Genomic DNA, 17,947 nt, shown 5'->3' on the forward strand with positions numbered 1-17,947 from the left:
TCCTTCCTCACTGCGTACTCCACTGGCCCTTCCAGACCTAAGCACGCCACTTCACATTTCTCTTTGGAAACCTTCATCCATTAGATTTGACTCAGCCTGGTGAGTCAACTTTGGGAGGGAGGACCCACCCTCCCAAATCCCCACAGGTGAACCAACATGAGAAACATCTGCCATTTATAATCACAGCAATAATACCAAAGGAGAGAGATGAAGTCCAACCTGGCCATCGCTTTATATTTCTGCATAAGACAAGCACAGTTGAGATGCTGGCTTCTGGCTTCATACCTGTGCTAAAGCAAGGCTTCTTTTTTCCTTATGTTACTTTTTTGAGACAAGGTCTCACTCTGACCCAGGATGGAGTGTGGCCACACAATCATAGCTCACTGCAACCTTGATTTCCCAAGCTCAAGTAATCGTCCTGCCTCAGCCTCCCGAGTAGCTGGGATTACAGGCGCACACCACCAGGCCTGACTCTTTTTTTTTCTCTCCGGTAGAGATGGGGTCTCCCTATGTTGCCCAGACTGGTTTCAAACTCCTGAGCTCAATGATCTTCTGCCTCGGCCTCCCAAAGTGCTGGGATTTCAGGTGTGAGCCACCATCCCCGGACCTTTTCTTTTCAAAACATACATAAAAATGGAAATGAATAGGACCAGCCAGTGGCTGTGATGCAGCCAAAACGCCCTGTCTGGAAAGCATGCGTCTAGGTAATCTTCCTCCGCTTTGCCAGGCGGTCTGAGGTCTGGGCTGGAGGCAGCGGGAGGGACAGGGTGCCCAGTTTGTGATCTTCTTCACTGCCGGCGGCCACAGACACCCTTCTTTTGGAGATCTTCAGCCTCATGGCTTTGGCTATCTCCATCATCCTAAGGAAGACATAAACAGAAGAACTGGAGAGACCCCTCAACATGACTGTTCAGGGAGGTTTGGCAAAAGGTAGCACATTCATGCTCCAGGCCATAAAGACAGAATCCCAAAGGTTGCCAGCAGGCACAAAGCCCCTGGCAGAGAGGCAGGCAAGGTCCCCTCACCCGCTGGGAACCATCAGACAGCCAATTTCATTTTAATGCCCTTCAAAAGATCCATATGGGTGATGAAAAACCAGGGTATCTACAGCCCCGTGAGCAACTTTCTTTACCTCCCATAACCAAACTTTTAGCAACCAGGATTGAGCACTTGCTAGAATCTGACAGGTTCCAAGTACCTGTTCTCTTTTTTTCAGCCTCACTGCCTGTGGGAACACAGTTTGTGGACAGCCCTCAGAACAGTCCCTCCACGGACTGCTAGAGAGTCCAGACAGAGGTGTGTTCACAGGCTCTCCTAGACACCCTCTGGGCCCCTGGATGTCAGATGCCCCTAAATCACTGACAAAGATCAGCTGACCTCACAGTTCAGGTTCCTGGGCAGCTCTGCCCCTACTGTCTGAATCTCCTCTACAAGGCTAGATGGAGCCTAAAAGGTCACCTCCACCACCAGCTCTCCCAATCGGGTCAGAGAAGTGCAAACATAAAATCCCTGCCAAACAGCAGTTCCACCTGGCCTTGGAACCAGCAGTTCCCTTGGCAAACCCTTCCATCTGATTGTGAGGAAGCTCTTCTTACTAAGCTCAAATTGGGTTGTCCTACAACTTCCACCCTGAGCTGCGCTCCTCAGAACCATACAGAATCCCTCTCCCCTGTGACAGCAATTCAGAGAATGGAGGCTGCCTGGTTATTCAGAACAGAATGTTATGGAAAGGCTCAGGTCTCAAGGCCAACTACTCCCCTCTTGGTTGTGTAACCTTGAGAATGTCATGTACTTTTCTGAGCCTGATTCTTCAGTTGTTTTCTAGGGAAATCAGTGAGATAATGACATAATTTATCTAGCACAGAGAAGGCACTCAGTAATGTCTAGTTGCTCATTCAGTCAATGATTCATTCATTGAAAATAGTCCTTTAGTTCCAAGTTGTTCCCACATTTAAACACCCTCAGTTCCCTTGGTGGTGCCTCATGCTTTCCAGTGGTACCAGAAATAAGACATCGAGACACCCTGCAGGGAGCTCTTTATTCTGTTGTGCTCACCTTTTCTCACTGAGCTTCAAGTCCCTCTGTAACATTGTCAGGTCAATTTGGAAGTCATGTATGTGCAAGGCAAGTATGATCACATATGCAGTAATCTTCGCCTTCATAGAATCCGAAATTAAGTTCCGTAATCTAGAAAATCAGTGGCAATAAAGGAGAAACAAAATTAAACTCTCAGACAATTTCTCCAAAAGCAAAATAAGAACATCCAATCCTATTCTCATATGCACGGAATGTCTTCCCAACTTCAGGAAAGGAAAAGGAATGTGGGTGACTTTGCCCTTCCAAGGTTCCTGGGCCTCACACACAGTGGAGCAGTGTGCCAGTCCATGTTTCCCTCTGAGGCAGATAGAGAAAGCTGGGCCTACACTCTACCTGGGCACTGCTAGCGCTTTGAGCTGGTGAGGGCCCTGTGAGTCTGTCCCGCCTGCCCAGCAGGGCTGCTGGGAAAACAATCATCCCGAAATCAGCTGTGCTGATTCTTCCAAGCACACTCAAGAGCAGAAAACACACTCCATGCAAATGGCAGGAAGGAAGCCCAGGGGCAGGGCCTGCGGGTCTTTCCCCAGAGTCACCGAGTTGGGCTGCCCTTTTCTGCAATGCTGCCTTTCCGCAGAACACCAGCTCTGGGAGACATCGGGAAGGGCTATTCAAAAGTATGTGACGTAAAACAAGTCTTTATTGTAGGACTTCCCAGAGCTTCTAAGGTTCCCAAAAGGTAATACTTTTCTAAGAAGGGCAGAGTATGTCATATTTAGCATTTGCTAAACTTACTGGGGCCCCAGGAGCCTTCCAAATGGCAGCAGTCTTTTCAGCACTGCATCTCCGTGGACATGGAATTGAGTCCAAGCCCCTGCTCCTCACTCCCAACCCCCACCTACTTTCTCCTGCACAAGAAAAATCCCAGCAACCACCCCCTGACCTGCCATTGTTGTAGGTCAAGCAGGTAAAGTGCTTCAGCAGTTTGGTGTTGATGATGTGGGGAACTCCAGGTCCCAGAGCACCTACAACACAAAGTTGAGTTTGATCATTTTCTCTCAAAACCCTCAGGCCACACCTCAACCATGAGCTAAGAGAAAAGGCCACCAGCTGGGCCACTGCAATGACCAGAACCAGGTGGTAAGAGAAGCAGGGCCCACACAAAGCAGAACAGCCACATCAAAATGAAAACATGCTTGGTGTGCTGCAGCCTGCAGTTTGCCCTGCACGAGAGATGCTGGTGATGGGAAAGTGACAAGAAAACACAGCCTGAGGCCTAAGGACCCAGAGTTAACATGACCTTAGAAAAATTGTGCTGAAAGCTCAGGGAGAGAGGGGGAAAGGTGGAATTGGAATGTGAAAATAAGAACTAAGTGGCCAGGCGCGGTGGCTCACGCCTGTAATCCCAACACTTTGGGAGGCCGAGGCAGGCAGAACACCTGAGGTCAGGAGTTCAAGACCAGCCTGACCAACATGGTGAAACCCCATCTCTACTAAAAACACAAAAATTAGCCAGGTATGGTGGCGCAAACCTCTAATCCCAGCTACTTGGGAGGCTGAGGCAGGACAATTGCTTGAACCCGGGAGGCAGAGGTTGCAGTGGGCCAAGATTGTGCCACTGCACCCTAGCCTGGGCAAGAGTGAGACTCCATCTCAAACAAAACAAAAAACAACTGGCTGGGCATAGTGGCTCACACTTGTAACCCTAGCACTTTAGGAGACCAAGGCGGGCAGATCATGAGGTTAGGAGTTCGAGAACAGCCTGACCAACATGGTGAAACCCTGTCTCTACTAACAATACAAAAATTAGCCGGGTGTGGTGGCAGGCGCCTATAATCCCAGCTACTCAGGAGGCTGAGGCAGGAGAATCCCTTGAACCCAGTAGGCGGAGGTTGCAGGGAGCCGAGATCGAGCCACTGCACTCCAGCCTGGGCGACAGAGCGAGACTCTGTCTCAAAAAAAGAAAAAAAAAAAAAGAACTAAGCAAATACAAACTGGGTGCAGTAGCTCACGCCTGTAATCCCAGCCAGCACTGTGGGAGGCCAAGGAGGGTGGATCACCTGAGGTCAGGTGTTCGAGACCAGCCTGGCCAACATGGAAAAACCCCGTCTCTACTAAAAACACAAAAATTAGCTGGGCGTGGTGGTGCCCGCCTGTAATCCCAGCTACTCGGGAGGCTGAGGCAGAATTGCTTGAACCCAGGAGATGGAGGTTGTAGTGAGCCAAGATCATGGGACTGCACTCCAGTCTGGGTGACAGAGCGAGATACCGTCTCAAAAAAAAACAAAACAAAAACAAAACAAAAAAACAACAAAAAAAGCATGACTAAGCAAATACAGTCATGTCCCACATTACAGTGTTTTGGTCAATGACAGGCCACATATGTGACAGTGTTCCCATAAGATTTTTTTCACACAGGGTCTTGCTGTCACCGAGGCAGTGGTGCAATCATGGCTCACTGTAACCTTGAACTCCTAGGCTCAAACACTCTTCCTGCTTCAGCCTCCCAAATAGCTGGGAATACAGGCGTGCACCACCCCAGCTACTGTTTTTATTTTTGTGTAGAGACAGTGTCTTGGTATGTTGCCCAGGCTGGTCTCAAACTCCTGCCCTGAAGTGATCCTCTCACCTTGGCCTCTCAAAGTGCTGAGATATAGGCATGACCCACCATGCCCAGCCAGTCCCGTAAGATTACAATATCATAGTTTTACTATTCCTTTTCTGTTTAGATATATTTAGATATACAAATACCATTGTGTTACAATTGCCTATAATATTCAGTATAGTAACATGCTGTATAGGTTTGCAGCCTAGGAACAGCAGCTTATAGCATATAGCCTAGGTGTGTAGTAGGCTATACCATCTAGGTTTATGTAAATATACTCTGATGTTTGTACAATGACAAAATTGCCTAAGGATACATTTCTCAGAACATATCCCCATCATTAAGCGACACATGACTATACTGAAAAACAGGAGTATAGACTACTGGATGCCCAATCACAGTAACAACAACTAAATACACCTTGTGCCTAAAACCACAGACATCTTCTGGGTTTCCAACTCTGGGTAGGTATGAGGGTGTGACCCGTAAAGGGTCCTAGCTACAGGTGACACTGGGTTACCATCAGATTGACTCTCTCCTGTTAGAAATAAGCTGACACAACGCAAACCTGCCACAAGCCTTCAAGATACATCTGTGTAACTCATAAGCTCTCTCTATATATACACACACACACACGCACACACGTGGCTGATGTTTGTTCTAACAGTCCCTTAAAGTTTTCCTTTTATTTGACCTGGATATTCTACTTTGCCTCATGCAGAATAGAAGTAGCAAATGTTAGCTCTGGAAGGACCCTGAACTATCATATAATCCAACGTGGCCCCAATTTTCAGATGAGAAAATGGGAGATCCAGAGAGAAAAAGGGGCCTGGCAAGTCCCCTCGACATGTCAGCAGTACCAGAATGAATCTCACAGTTGACAATAAAGACTTGGACAGACATATCCACTTTTTCTTCTCTCATTAGAACTCATCTAAGAATTACAGACAAATAATATACTGGAAACAATTAGAATAAAATGTTTATCATAGACTTACTTTTCCGCTTAACTACCCTATGAGCTCGAAATTTAATGAGGGTATCCAGAAACCATATGCATCGGGCCTGGCGGTCTCGGCTCTCCACATCTGATGGCAAAGACTTCAACGCTTCTATGACAAAGGTGCAATGGCTAAAACAAGGAAAAGAAAAGGAGGCCTGTGTCAGGGTAAGATGGGCTCTGTCAGGAACTACTTCCCTCTTACAACGACAACAGCAGGCGCCTCTCACCCTGACGCACTCAACAGCTGATGAAACCCTGGGCAACAAGGCAAGACCCCATCTCTACAAAAACGTAGCCGGCATGGTGGCACACATGTGTGGTCCCAGCTACTCGGAAGGCTGAGGCGGGAGGATCACTTGAGCCCAGGAGGTCGAGGCTCCAGTGAGCTGTCTGCGCCACTGTACTCCAGCCTAGGTGACAGAGCAAGACCCTGTCTCAGAAACAAAAAAAAACAAACGAACAAAAGCAGCTGATGAAGGGCCAGTACACTCAACACTCCTTATAATAGGAGAACATGGTTCAGTGCAGGGATCAATAAACGGCTAGAGAGTAAATATTTTAGGCTTTGGAAGCCACACAACCTCTGTTGCAACTACTTGACTGCCATCGTAGTGCGAAAGCAGGCACAGACATTACTTACGTAAATGAACAGGGCTGTGCTCCAATAAAACTTTATTTATACTTTACTCACAGGCAGCAGGCCAGACTTGGCATGTGGGCTGTAGTTTGCTGACCTCTGACCTCTGTTTTTATAGTCAGGAGCATAGACTCTGTAGTCAGCCTGCCTGGGTTTCAATCCTTTCTCTGCCATTTAATGGTTTAGGCAAGTTTCTTTGTTTGTTTGTTTGTTTGTTGGTTTGTGACTGAGTCTCACTCTGTGGCCCAGGCTGGAGTGCAATGGCGCAATCTTGGCTCACCGCAACCTCCGCTTCCTGGGTTCAAGCGATTCTCCTGCCTCAGTCTCCTGAGTAGCTGGGATTACAGGCATGCACCACCAGGCCCAGCTAATTTTGTATTTTTAGTAGAGATGAGGTTTCTCCATGTTGGTCACGCTGGTCTTGAACTCCCGACCTCAGGTGATCTGCCCGACTCAGTCTCCCAAAGTGCTGGGATTACAGGTGTGAGCCACCGCGCCCAGCCGGGCAAGTTTCTTGGTATCTGGCGCCCTGGTTTCTCCATCTATAAATTGGGGCCAATGATAGTACAGGTACTCTCCTCCTAAGCATTTTTTCTGGATTAAGAGACGATGCCAGTAAAGCTCTTAGAACAGTGCTTGGCAAAAATGTTAAGGCTCAGTCAATGCTAACTATTATTTTCAGGCACTGCGCTACTGCTAGCAAGACCCTGGACTCACAGAGATAAAAAGGCTCTTCAAGATCATCTCATAGATGCCTCATTTTACAGATAGAAAAACTGAGGCTTCAAGAAGGGAAGATAAGGGCAGAGCTCGGGGACTCAGTTTTCAGACTCCCCGCTCAGAGTTCGTTCCTGCACCTGCCCCTGAGTCACAATCACATTAAGACAACTATGAACTAGTAATGAGCTCTTTTTTGGAAATAAATCTTTGAAGCAAAAAAAAAAAAAAAAAAGAAAGAAATAATAATAATAATTCCAAGGCACTGGAAAGGCACTGGATTTCAATGACCAGTAAAATTTTAAAACAAAAACTGGAGGAACAAATCTCAGATTGACAACTCTTTATCAAAATAAAATTATTAAAAGAAAAAACTCAAAAGCAAAAAAACCTCACTATCATAAAAGAAGCTGTTTTAATGGGAAAGGGGAGGGAGAAGGAAATAATCTCTGAATTATTTAAAATATACAATATTTTAAATACATAAATTTAATGTTAGAAAAGTTTGCCTACCATATCATCACAGAGAAACCATCACTTTGGCCAGCACCCATTCCCAGGCCAGCATGTGGGCCCTGCCAGTGACAATCAGCACCAGCATGACACTGGGTGACACAGGCCAGCTCTAGTTTCCAGCCCCAGAGTAGAAGGCCTCACCACCCTCTGCCCTGTCGCAGGTCCCACGGACTCAGAGACCAGCCCTCTCCCTTGAATGTGACCCACAGCTCCTGAAAGCCCAAACATTCAAGAAAACACTGGCTCATTCATGTTCAAATGCTCCAGACACACTTCCTCACTGACTGACGCCCAGAGGACCTGCACAGTGTCTGACTACTGTTGGGTCCCAACAGCACTCCCCAGAATCCCCATCTGCTTAAGTCAGGGTACCTGTTCTCCTCAATCATCTTCAGTATTTCTTCTGACGTGACGTTCCTGAAAGCTTCAGATGGGCTCTGAAGAGCTTCATACTCCACAGGGGAAAGAACTAGTTACAGGTCAAGAATATAATCCAACCAAAATAGAAACATCCAACTAGCTAGGTCATCTCATAGCAGTGGCATTTCAGACAGGGAAACAGGCTCAGAGAGCCGAAGATCACACAGGGCAGATCACATAGGGGCAGAGCTTGGTGACTCAGTTCTCCGACTCCCAGCCCAGAGCCCATTCCCTGCCCAGGCTTTTCTGCCTTTTCTCATCACAAAGCCACTGCAGGCATTTTCCTTCTGACCGGACCCCTTGGGTGGTGAAATTCTAAGCTCCAACCCTTCCTTCAACAAAAGTAGTCTGTCCTAGACTTTGGGCATTTGGCTGGTTCAAGTCTTATTTTGACTCTCCATGGAGAGTGAGCCCCACAGGTCTAAGCTGTGGGCATTTGGCATTTTGCTGAGGAATGGATTTGAATCCCAGGGGCCGGTCCCTCAGCTAGTGAGGAAGCCAAGTTAACCTCCTGGCAAGAGCACTGAGCAACTGCAAAGGTTTGGATGGAACTCTTGTGAATGTCACAGAACACAGACACCCTCAGAGAACCTGACTGCACACACGTGCAAACATCTCAACTTGTGAAATAAGGCAGCTTTTCTACTGCAAGAAGGATACGATCTTCAAATTTATACACGTCTTCAGGCTTGGCTGCATCATCATAGCAGGGAGGAAGGTAGAGGGAGTCATCTTGCAAGTCATTGTGGATAGCATCGCTGACCAGAGCTTTTCAATAAAGAAACAATCCATGTATCACCCTGTTTGTTTCCAGTTCCCCAACATTCTTTTCAGTCTGTGCACTTCAGACCACCAATGGTCCAGAAACCCCAAGTCTAAATGCTTCTGCCAAAGTGACCTGGCCTCCCCATCAGGCTGACTGCTTCAGGACTGCCATGTTCACTCATGAACAAACACAAGCTAGGCACTGGAGAAGGTGGAGGTGACAAGATTCCCCTCAGGTAACTTACAATAGAGTTGGGATAGACAGCTGTGCTAATACATAAACATTTACAATATAAAATGAGAGAAACTAAAAGTTAGGGACGTCCAAAATAGCCTTTAATGGCTTAACTTCTAGAAAAATTTGCCACACATTGTAGGTGGAACAAAACTTTCAGAATATAACACTGTAACTGCCCCACAAGAATAACTCCGCAGCCAGGTGTGGTGGCTCACACCTGTAACCTCAACATTTTGGAAGGCCAAGGCGGGAGGATGGCTTGAGCCCAGAAGTTTGAGACCAGCCCAGGCAACATGGCAAGACCCTGTCTCTCCAAAAAACTAAAAAAATTAGCTGAGCATGGTGGCACACATCTGTGATCCCAGCCACTTGGGAGGCTGAAGTAGGAGGATCACTTGAGCCCAGGAGGTTATGGCTGCAGTGAGCCATGTCTGCACCACTGCACTCTAGTCTGGGTGATAGAGAAAGACCCCATCTCCAATCAATCAATCAATAAATTTGTGAAAGTGTTGAAATCTATATAATCATAGGGTATGGAAAGATTTTCCAAAAATTACTAGAATTTCATTCTTAATAGAAAAACTGCTCTGCCCAGGGCACAGTGGTGTGCGCCTATAATCCTAGCTACCTGGGAGGCTGAGGCGGGAGGACTGCTTGAAGCCAAGCATTCAAGATCAGCCTGGGCAACATAGCAAGACCTCATCTCCAAAATCGGTAAAAAGAAAAGCTACTCTTACACAAACTTGCTCTTATGTTCTTATAATGTATTTGAACAATAAATACATTTTAAAATAATACAATTAAATACTCCAGCTGCTGAATACCGGAAACAGAGCCACTGATCCCAAAGTGAAATGCCACCTCTGGAGGCTCATTTCCATCAACACATCAGCCTTTTTGACCAAAGCTTCCCTGCAACGCACAAGGAGAGACCTGAGGCCTTCTCCCTCCTCTGTGCCCTGCAGGCCATAACCCCAGCACCATAAGCACGGCAGGCATGTATCCATTCCATGCCCGTCCCTGTACTTGACTGTGGATCACTAGAAGACAAAGCCATGTCGGATGTTTCTTACTACTTCCAGAACCTGTCCGTGAGAAGGCCTTCAGCAAGAGGCTGAAAGGAATCCAGCCCTAGGTCCCAGCATTCCATGTGTGGGTGGGTAAAAGATCTCAAGAGAAGAGAAAGCTGTCGTTATGGGCAGACTCTTAGCCCAAGTTCCAACTTCTTACCAGTCACACCCTTCGTATCAATGATAGTCTCTGCAGCTTTAGCCACTGCACGATTCAAAGATTCATTGCCAACTCTGTTCATTCTCCTGGTGTTCAGAGCTCGCTTCTGTTTGGTGGTACCAAAGGCTTCAATACAAGAATCCATCTGTTTACGAGATAAACCTGGTTACTGGGGACAGGACAGGTAGGTGCTGCCCCTCCTAGCTGTGTCACTATGGGGATACTCTCAGCATCCCAGAGTGATCACTACCTCACCTGTGAATAAGGCTGAATCGCACCTATTTACCTCACAGGACTGCTGTAAGCACCAAATGATATTAACAGATTGATCAATCAACAGCATCTCCATCAGTAAGATATAAAGACTTGACTAGGATTAGGGCTGGCAAATCTGTAGCACATGGCTTACCATTCTCCCATCCTATGCCCGTAACAGACAGGAATAGTAGAATGGTAATTCTCCCATCTTACACCCGTAACAGACAGGGCTAATAGATCACTGACTCCTTCCCCCTGAACCAAAAAGTAGCCTCACAACCCTTCTCAATACAGTGCTCCACACAGCACCAGAGATTCAATCAGTTTGCCATCTTGGGGTGAGATGACCTTTGTAGGGACCTTCTACATTGAAAATCCCCAAGTTTACTTTGTTTTAACGTGAATGTTTTCAGGCTACAACCAATATATTCTAAAACTTGGACTAAATCCTAAAAACAAGCATTATGCTACACTTGTATCAGCCCAGAGAACCGACTCCAAACATTGGCACAGAGCTGTGTTCAGCTGCCCCAGATGGGAGCCAGACTGTTCTCTGTGGGACCAAGGAGGCTTCTGCAGGTACAAACTAATTGTCCAGAGAAACAGACTGAATGAGCGGGGAGCAGCCAGGGAGACCCTTGAGTTCAACAAGCTCATTTCACTGATGGAGAAACCCGAGGTGTAGAAGGAACTTGCTTAAGGTCCCACATCTTAATTCTATCACACTCACCTTTTCTCTGTAAGTTTTGGTCTGACTCTCTAGCGCCAGTTCACTCTCAACTGATACATCTATCAAAACACACAAAAACAGAGAGAAAGAAAAGTCAATTGGGAGGCCTACAAATAGTAATAGTGTTTAATATTCATTTGTCTATCTAAGAATAATAGATTTCTTTACTATAGGACTTCCCTGAGCCTAACATGAGTGTATACTGTGAATATTTAATATGTAGCTTTAGTATACAGTTAAAGAACTTGGAAAATAAATTAGCCAAATCAAGCGGTCATCCAGCCCAACCTCTTCATTTTAGAAATTAAAAAACAGAAGGCCCACAGATGAAATGACTTGCCCCAGGTCAGTTCACCAGGTAGTGGCAGAGACAGGATTAGAAAACAAGTCCTTGGCTCTTTCCAGAAAATAATTTTGCTTTCTTGGTGAAAGACCTAAAAGCAGGCATAAACATGAGGTATGTGGTACTTACCGATGCTCTCCAATCATCTACAAAGTACTCAAATAAGGGCAGTATAACTTAGTACACAACAGTACAAGCTCTGGAGTGGCCTTGCCTGTTATCTCAGCCATCACCCCTGATAAGGTCATCTAACCTCTGTGCCAGTTTCATCACTGGTAAAAAAAGAACAACAGTACTTACTCCAGAAGGTTGGTATATGCATGGAAAGTGCTTAGAACAGTGACTAGCATATAGTAAGGACTTAAATGTTATCTCTGTGTGTGTGCTACCTAGAATAAACTCATATTTATAAACTTCTTACATATAACAACAAAAATATGTTTAATCAACACGTTAAATTACAATTTTCCTTGCCTCCTTGGATTTTACAAGAACAGTTGGAAGATGATTTAAATATAGTTATATATGTTTGCAAAGCAGGGGGACACCTAGGAAATTCACAGATGGGTGTCCGGACTCAAGAGACCTTTAAAATTACGTGTAAAATTTGGCCAGGCAGGTGGCTCACACCTGTAATACTAGCACTTTGTGAGCCCAGATTGCACCACTACACTCCAGCCTGGGTGACAAAGCGAGACTGGGTCTCAAAAAAAAAAAAAATTATGTATAAAATCCCATATATATGTATTTGTGTATCATATATGTTTCTCAGAAGTAGGTCCAGGTCCTTAGCAGATTCTCAAAAGGGATGGAAGCACTGCTTTGAGAGAATAAAGCTGGAACTAATGCCTCTGAGGTATCAGGCAGATTCACAATGCTCCCAATGGTTCTTTCTTGTCTATCGCCCTATCCTGCCATGGTTCCCAGTATTTAAGGGCATCACTAAGGATTCAAGTTCTGAGATTTAAGGAACAGAAGCCCCTTGAGTGTGACCCTCTTATTTATTATTTTGGAAGATCTCACTCTAGCCCTGAGCATTCTAAGATGACAAAGCAGAGAAACAATGTAAATTCTTCCACTGGATTAGGGAAAAAAAATAGATCTTCTTCAAATTAGTGTAGAGACTTGTCCTCAACATGAAAGTTACTATACAACTTAATAAGCAATTTCCTTTGTCTACCAGAAATTCTAAAACCTCTTTACCCCAACTATAACAGTTAAGAATTAAGAAAGAACCCTTTCGGCCAGAACTGCCATCTTGCAGTAATTCATCAAAATGACAAACACAAAGGGAAAGAGGAGAGGCACCCAATATATGTTCTCTAGACCTTTTAGAAAACATGGAGTTGTTCCTTTGGCCACATATATGTGAATCTATAAGAAAGGTGATATCGTAGACATCAAGGGAATGGGTACTGTTCAAAAAGGAATGCCCCTCAAGTGTTACCATGGCTAAACTGGAAGCGTCTACAGTTTAGCATGCTGCTGGCATTGTTGTAAACAAACAAGGGCAAGATTCTTGCCAAGAGAATTAGTGTGCGTATTGAGCACATTAAGCACTCTAAGAGCCGAGAAAGCTTCATGAAACGCGTGAAGAAAGATGATTAGAAGAAGACAGAAGCAAAAGAGAAAGGTACCTGGGTTCAACTGAAGTGCCAGCCTGCTCCACCCAGAGAAGCACACTTGGTGAGAACCAATGGGAAGCAGCCTGAGCTGCTGGAACCTATTCCCTATGAATTCATGGCGTGACAGGTGTTTAAAAAATGAAAGACCTCTGGACTGTAAAAATGTTTCTCTTCATTGAGTAGAAGTGTGGTGTTCTCTCCCCCAAAGAAATATTTAAGGCAAATTTTAATTATGTCCTAGTTCATTATGTAATGTCTTTACTCTTCAAATTTAATGTATTTCTTGCTGAAAGACGTGAGGTAGCTTATTGTGCAACAAACTCCTCGATTGTTTAGAAAATGGCCAGGTATTACGTATGAAATATTTGTACTGGTTTGAAGATAGTCCCTCGAAATGATCAAGGAAGAAATAAAGTAATTTACAAAAATAAAAAATAAAAATAAAAAGAATGAAGGAAGTTCTTTTATGGAAAAGATTTTATATCAGACATGTCCTCTAATATTCTGCTCTGATCATTGCTCAGATTGCTTTTATGAACCTCTGACCTCTAGTCTCTAAACACTATGGGGACAGGATCTGTGTCTGTCTTGCTTACTGCCACATCCACAGCCCCAGCTTGGTGCCTGGTACATTAGGTTATCAATAAGTGTGTGCTGAATAAAAAACTCTAGGCCGGGCGCAGTGGCTAGCGCCTGTAATCCTAGCACTTTGGGAGGCCGAGGCAGGTGGATCACCTGAGGTCAAGAGTTTGAGACCAGCCTGGCCAACATGGTAAAACGCTGTCTCTATTAAAAATACAAAAATTAGCCGGGTGTGGTGATGTGCACCTGTAATCCCAGCTACTCGGGAGGCTGAGGTAGGAGAATCACTTGAACCCGGGAGGTGGAAGTTGCAGCGAGCCAATATCACACCACTGCACTCTAGCCTGGGTGACAGAGTGGGACTCCATCTCAAAAAAAACAAAAAACAAAAAACAGTATGTATATAAAAAACCATTTTCTCAACACAAAGCAGAAAAAACAGAATAAATAAATTAAAATAACTATAAAATGTGTTTTATAAATCTAAAACTCAAGCCAACTCATCCAGCAAACCCAAACTATGCATTATTTCTGTCAGCTTTCATGACTGGGACCTACCTGAAAATAGTGGCTGCATGTTGAACAATTCAGCATCATATACTTCCATTTGGCCAGAGGTCTTGTTCAAAATTCCCACAAAGTGCCTGAATAAAGAAGGAATAATACAAATAACAATGGATTATTCAAAAGCATTATTTGTACAGCTTTCTTTTTTTTTTTTTTTTTGAGACAGAGTCTTGCTGTCACCCAGGCTGGAGTGGAGTGACATGATCTCGGCTCACTGCAACCTCCACCTCCCGGGTTCAAGCAATTCTCCTGTCTCAGCCTGCTGAGTAGCTGGGATTACAGGCGCACGCCACCATCCCCGGCTAATTTTTGTATTTTTAATAGAGACGGGTTTCACCATGTTGTCCAGGCTGGTCTCGAACTCCTGACCTCAGGTGATCTGACCCTATCAGCCTCCCAAAGTGCTGGGATTACAGGCGTGAGCCACTGCACCTGGCCCTGTTTCCTGTTCAAAAGTTCTCAACCTTCTCTCTGCCCACACACCTGAGGAATGCATCATCTACTCATGGGTAACAATAATCTCCCCTACCCCTACCCCACAGCAATTCTCTGCATAGAGAGGGAAAAGGAAAGGATAGGATGGGATGGGAGGATATGAGGTGGTTCTGGGAAAAAAAAAAAAAGCTACTAGGTGATTCTGATAGTTGATCACATTTGGGCTCACTGCTGTAGTGTAATGGAAAACTCTTTTGGGGTGTACGAACCTAGAATTACACTACAATTTATGGCACAACAGTTTTATGGAGGCAAAATCAAGTAAACGGGGAGGAGACCAATTGGAACTAGGCATCTCTGAGGGGGGAGAGTGCAGGGTTAATAGTTCTCAGCACCTATACACCAATCTGACCTCTATCGGAGTATGGTCCACCGGGGCTCAGAAAGGGCCTAGTTTGTAGTTCATTGTTGGGTACCATCACAGGGCCCTGTCTGCATCATGCCAGCCCCCGAGAGTGATACAGTTCAGGCTGGACAATCTTCACTGTACAGAGGGGGAGGCTGGGGGTCAGTGATGCACAGAGTTACCCAGCCACTCAGTCAATCAGCAGCACAGCTGGATGGGAATCCCAGGCTCCTCTTTCTCAGTCCAGAGCCTTCAACACTACCAAGTTCTTTACCTGTCGTTAGTTCCCAGGTAAACTTCACGCAAGCTTTGACCTACTAGTCACACATTCCAAATTAATGGAGAGACCTGCCTTTTGGAATAAGACAGCTATAAATAAACAAGATTACAAATGAATGAGGTTTTTAGGAAATTCAAGTTATCTTTCCTTTCCAGCAACGTCTACACGTGCAGGGAAGGGCTCTGGGTCTAATAGGAACACAGGGATCACCTAGTAAACCTCTCTAGATGGCTCCTGCTACCCTTAAAACAGACAGGAAACAGCAGTGCCAGTGCTGCCACCACTCCCAACCCCATCACCCTTCCCACTGTCCCTTCCCCTGCCATTACCTGCACAAAGTGTTGCATTTGAGGGCTCCTGTCCCAAAATTGTTTCCCACATAGGAGAGCCTATCTGTTTCAGCTGCCTAAAATGCAGAGAGGGGAAACTCCATTTACAACCAATGTTGAAAGGTATTAAGCATCATTTCTCTTTTCTACATTTGCTGAGGCTTTTGAATCCAGACTCACAATGGATTAGAACTAGTTCATCTCTGGCAGATGATCCAGCCCCACTATCTCTAAGGGAATATGGGGTGTCCCTGCAGGGGAAGCAAGACAACTTCTGGAAGAGAAGCCTCAGATGGTGCTAGCTTCTAAATGGTATGAAAAGCTCTTGGGGGAATTCTGCCACAAGACTTGAGAGAGAGGCCCTGGGCTTCTGGCACTTAAAGGTATGCAACAAAGTGATTCTGTAAGCAATCTCTCTTTGGCCTGTTCTTTGTATACTCTCAGGACCATGGCTGATTCACTCCCCAATCATAAGCAAGCTTTCCTGCTTCTCTGCATTTGTCCTCACTATCCTTTTCACTCGAAACACCAAACGTTGACTGCCAAACCCTCATTCCAGCCTTCAAGGCTCAGCTCCAACATGACCTCACCAAGGAAGGCATTCTGGCAGAGACCTCTCCTCCCACTGAGCTCACTCTGCCCTGTACTCTTCCCCACGTGGCCTCAGAGCTTTGCGTAAAAGTGTCCCTCACAGCCAGTTCTCATCTCTCTAGAGCAGAGGTTCTCAATCCAGGGAAATCCACTCTGGTGCTACTGGCATCTAATGAGTAGAGACTAGGGATGCTACCCCCACAGCAAAGAATTATTGGCCCAAAAAGTCAATAGTCCTGAGGTTGAGAAACCGTGCTCTAGAGTATGAACTCTGAGTGGGGCTAGGCCTGATTTGGCTGTTTTCCTAGAAGCTTGCAACACAGGGATGCAGAGGGGCAGGTTCCATAAATGCTTGTTGAAAGAACAAATGAATGAAAGATGGAGCCTGTCCCCACATCCCAAGCTGCTGGGCATCAGAGTTCTTCAAAGGTCCATTTGCTACTACTCCCCTTTTTCTCCCCTCACTCCCTCCCACATCCACCCACTCCCAGGGGCCTCTGAGCCCTGCAGAGTGGAGACAGCTGGCAACTGCTTCACTTACCAGGATCCGTTGATTCCTCTTCCTGGGGTTGGTGGAATCTTTGTTCTCATACAAGGTAAAGCGCATGTTGCCTGGACTCTGTAGCTTCCCGTTGGAGAACTGGACTGTAAGAGTGCAGCCCAAGAATGAGATGAGAGCAGAAGGCCACACAATGTACGGTGGGACTAGACTGTCACTGGGAGGGAGTGTCAGAATGGGGATGGCAAGGAAGCTCGGGTCCTGACCCAAAGGGAACTGGAGGAGATCCGGGGCCAGCTGAGAAGAGGAGGTAGGGAGGTGGGAGAACCCTGGGGAGGGGCTGTGACAGGAGGGAATGTCTCGCGGAAGGAGGCTGACAGCAGAGGCCTGGTACATACCTAAAGTGACAGAAGGAACCCCTGCCCAGTGAAGAGAGGGAAATGGGGGAGGTGGCAGACCTGGTGGGTGAGGGGGTCAGCAGGGTCCTGGACACAGCCCTGGGGAGCGGGTGAGTGGGATGTCCCAATCTGGCTGGGAGGTAGTGACAGAAAGACGGACAGGGGAGCCCTGACAGAGCCCAGGGGAGTGGTGGAGACTAGAGGGGTCCCGGCCCCGCTGGGGAGAAGCCCAACGGAGGGCGAGAGGACAGCTGAGGTACCGAGACGGAAGGGGAGAGGGTTAGAGGAGCACTGCTCCAGCTCCGCAGTCTTTACCCAGTACAGCTCTCTGGCTCCCGTCGGGCGCCCCACAATACTGCCACCTCGCACTCGGCAACACCTCCGCCGCCATCTCGCCTGTCTGTCCGCCAAGCACAGGAGTTAAGACAGCAGCAGCCACAAGCGCACTTTTAAACACGCGGGAGCCCAGGCCGCGCTGCGGGCCGGAAAAGGCGTGGCCCCGCCGGGCACCGCCCACAGCGCGCGAGCCGCGTGTCCCCGCCCCCCGCGTAGAGAGGCGTGGTCTCCGCCCACAAGGTGCCGCACACCCGCTTGACTGGCCGAGGCGCAGCACCTGATTGGCTCAGCGCTCGCGTGCACTCTGGGTTTTGTAGGTCCAGAGCCCGAGGCGCCAAAGGGTCCTACGGCTTCAGCCTAAGCTTGCTATGAGCCTTCTTCCGGCTCAGCACCTTCTAGAGAG

The 17,947-nt window shown here is 46.6% G+C and overlaps 1 protein-coding gene across 2 annotated transcripts; it reads right to left on the minus strand.

The window, feature by feature from the left end:
• Positions 1-208: 208 nt before the first annotated feature.
• Positions 209-17,726, minus strand: POLR1E (RNA polymerase I subunit E). Of its 2 annotated transcripts, XM_003805122.5 has the most exons (12): positions 17,524-17,726; positions 16,853-16,956; positions 15,721-15,797; positions 14,262-14,347; positions 11,154-11,212; positions 10,166-10,310; positions 8,593-8,700; positions 7,885-7,981; positions 5,638-5,771; positions 2,978-3,059; positions 2,056-2,187; positions 209-860 (listed from the first exon to the last, which is right to left on the minus strand). In XM_003805122.5, the coding sequence occupies exons 1-12, from the start codon at positions 17,597-17,599 to the stop codon at positions 701-703; spliced, it is 1,260 nt and encodes a 419-aa protein (XP_003805170.2). In that variant the 5' UTR covers positions 17,600-17,726; the 3' UTR covers positions 209-700. The 2 variants fall into 2 exon arrangements, with proteins under 2 accessions (XP_003805170.2, XP_008966071.3); XM_008967823.6 differs by lacking the exon at positions 17,524-17,726 and having other exon boundaries at positions 16,853-17,221.
• Positions 17,727-17,947: the final 221 nt, after the last annotated feature.

The sequence above is a fragment of the Pan paniscus genome, chromosome 11 (genome assembly GCF_029289425.2).
Source record: "Pan paniscus chromosome 11, NHGRI_mPanPan1-v2.0_pri, whole genome shotgun sequence".
In the NCBI taxonomy this organism is placed as follows: domain Eukaryota; kingdom Metazoa; phylum Chordata; class Mammalia; order Primates; family Hominidae; genus Pan; species Pan paniscus.

What these genes read in the sequence shown, in the direction of transcription:
- POLR1E (XM_008967823.6), bottom strand. Translation starts at nt 17,206, where the DNA reads ATGTACCAGGCCTCTGCTGTCAGCCTCCTTCCGCGAGACATTCCCTCC. An exon ending in AAATGCAACACTTTGTGCAG is followed by an intron (nt 14,348 to 15,720) that starts GTAATGGCAGGG and finishes TTCTTTATTCAG; the next exon opens with GCACTTTGTGGGAATTTTGA. An exon ending in AAGATGATTGAGGAGAACAG is followed by an intron (nt 5,772 to 7,884) that starts GTACCCTGACTT and finishes TCCTTGTTTTAG; the next exon opens with CCATTGCACCTTTGTCATAG.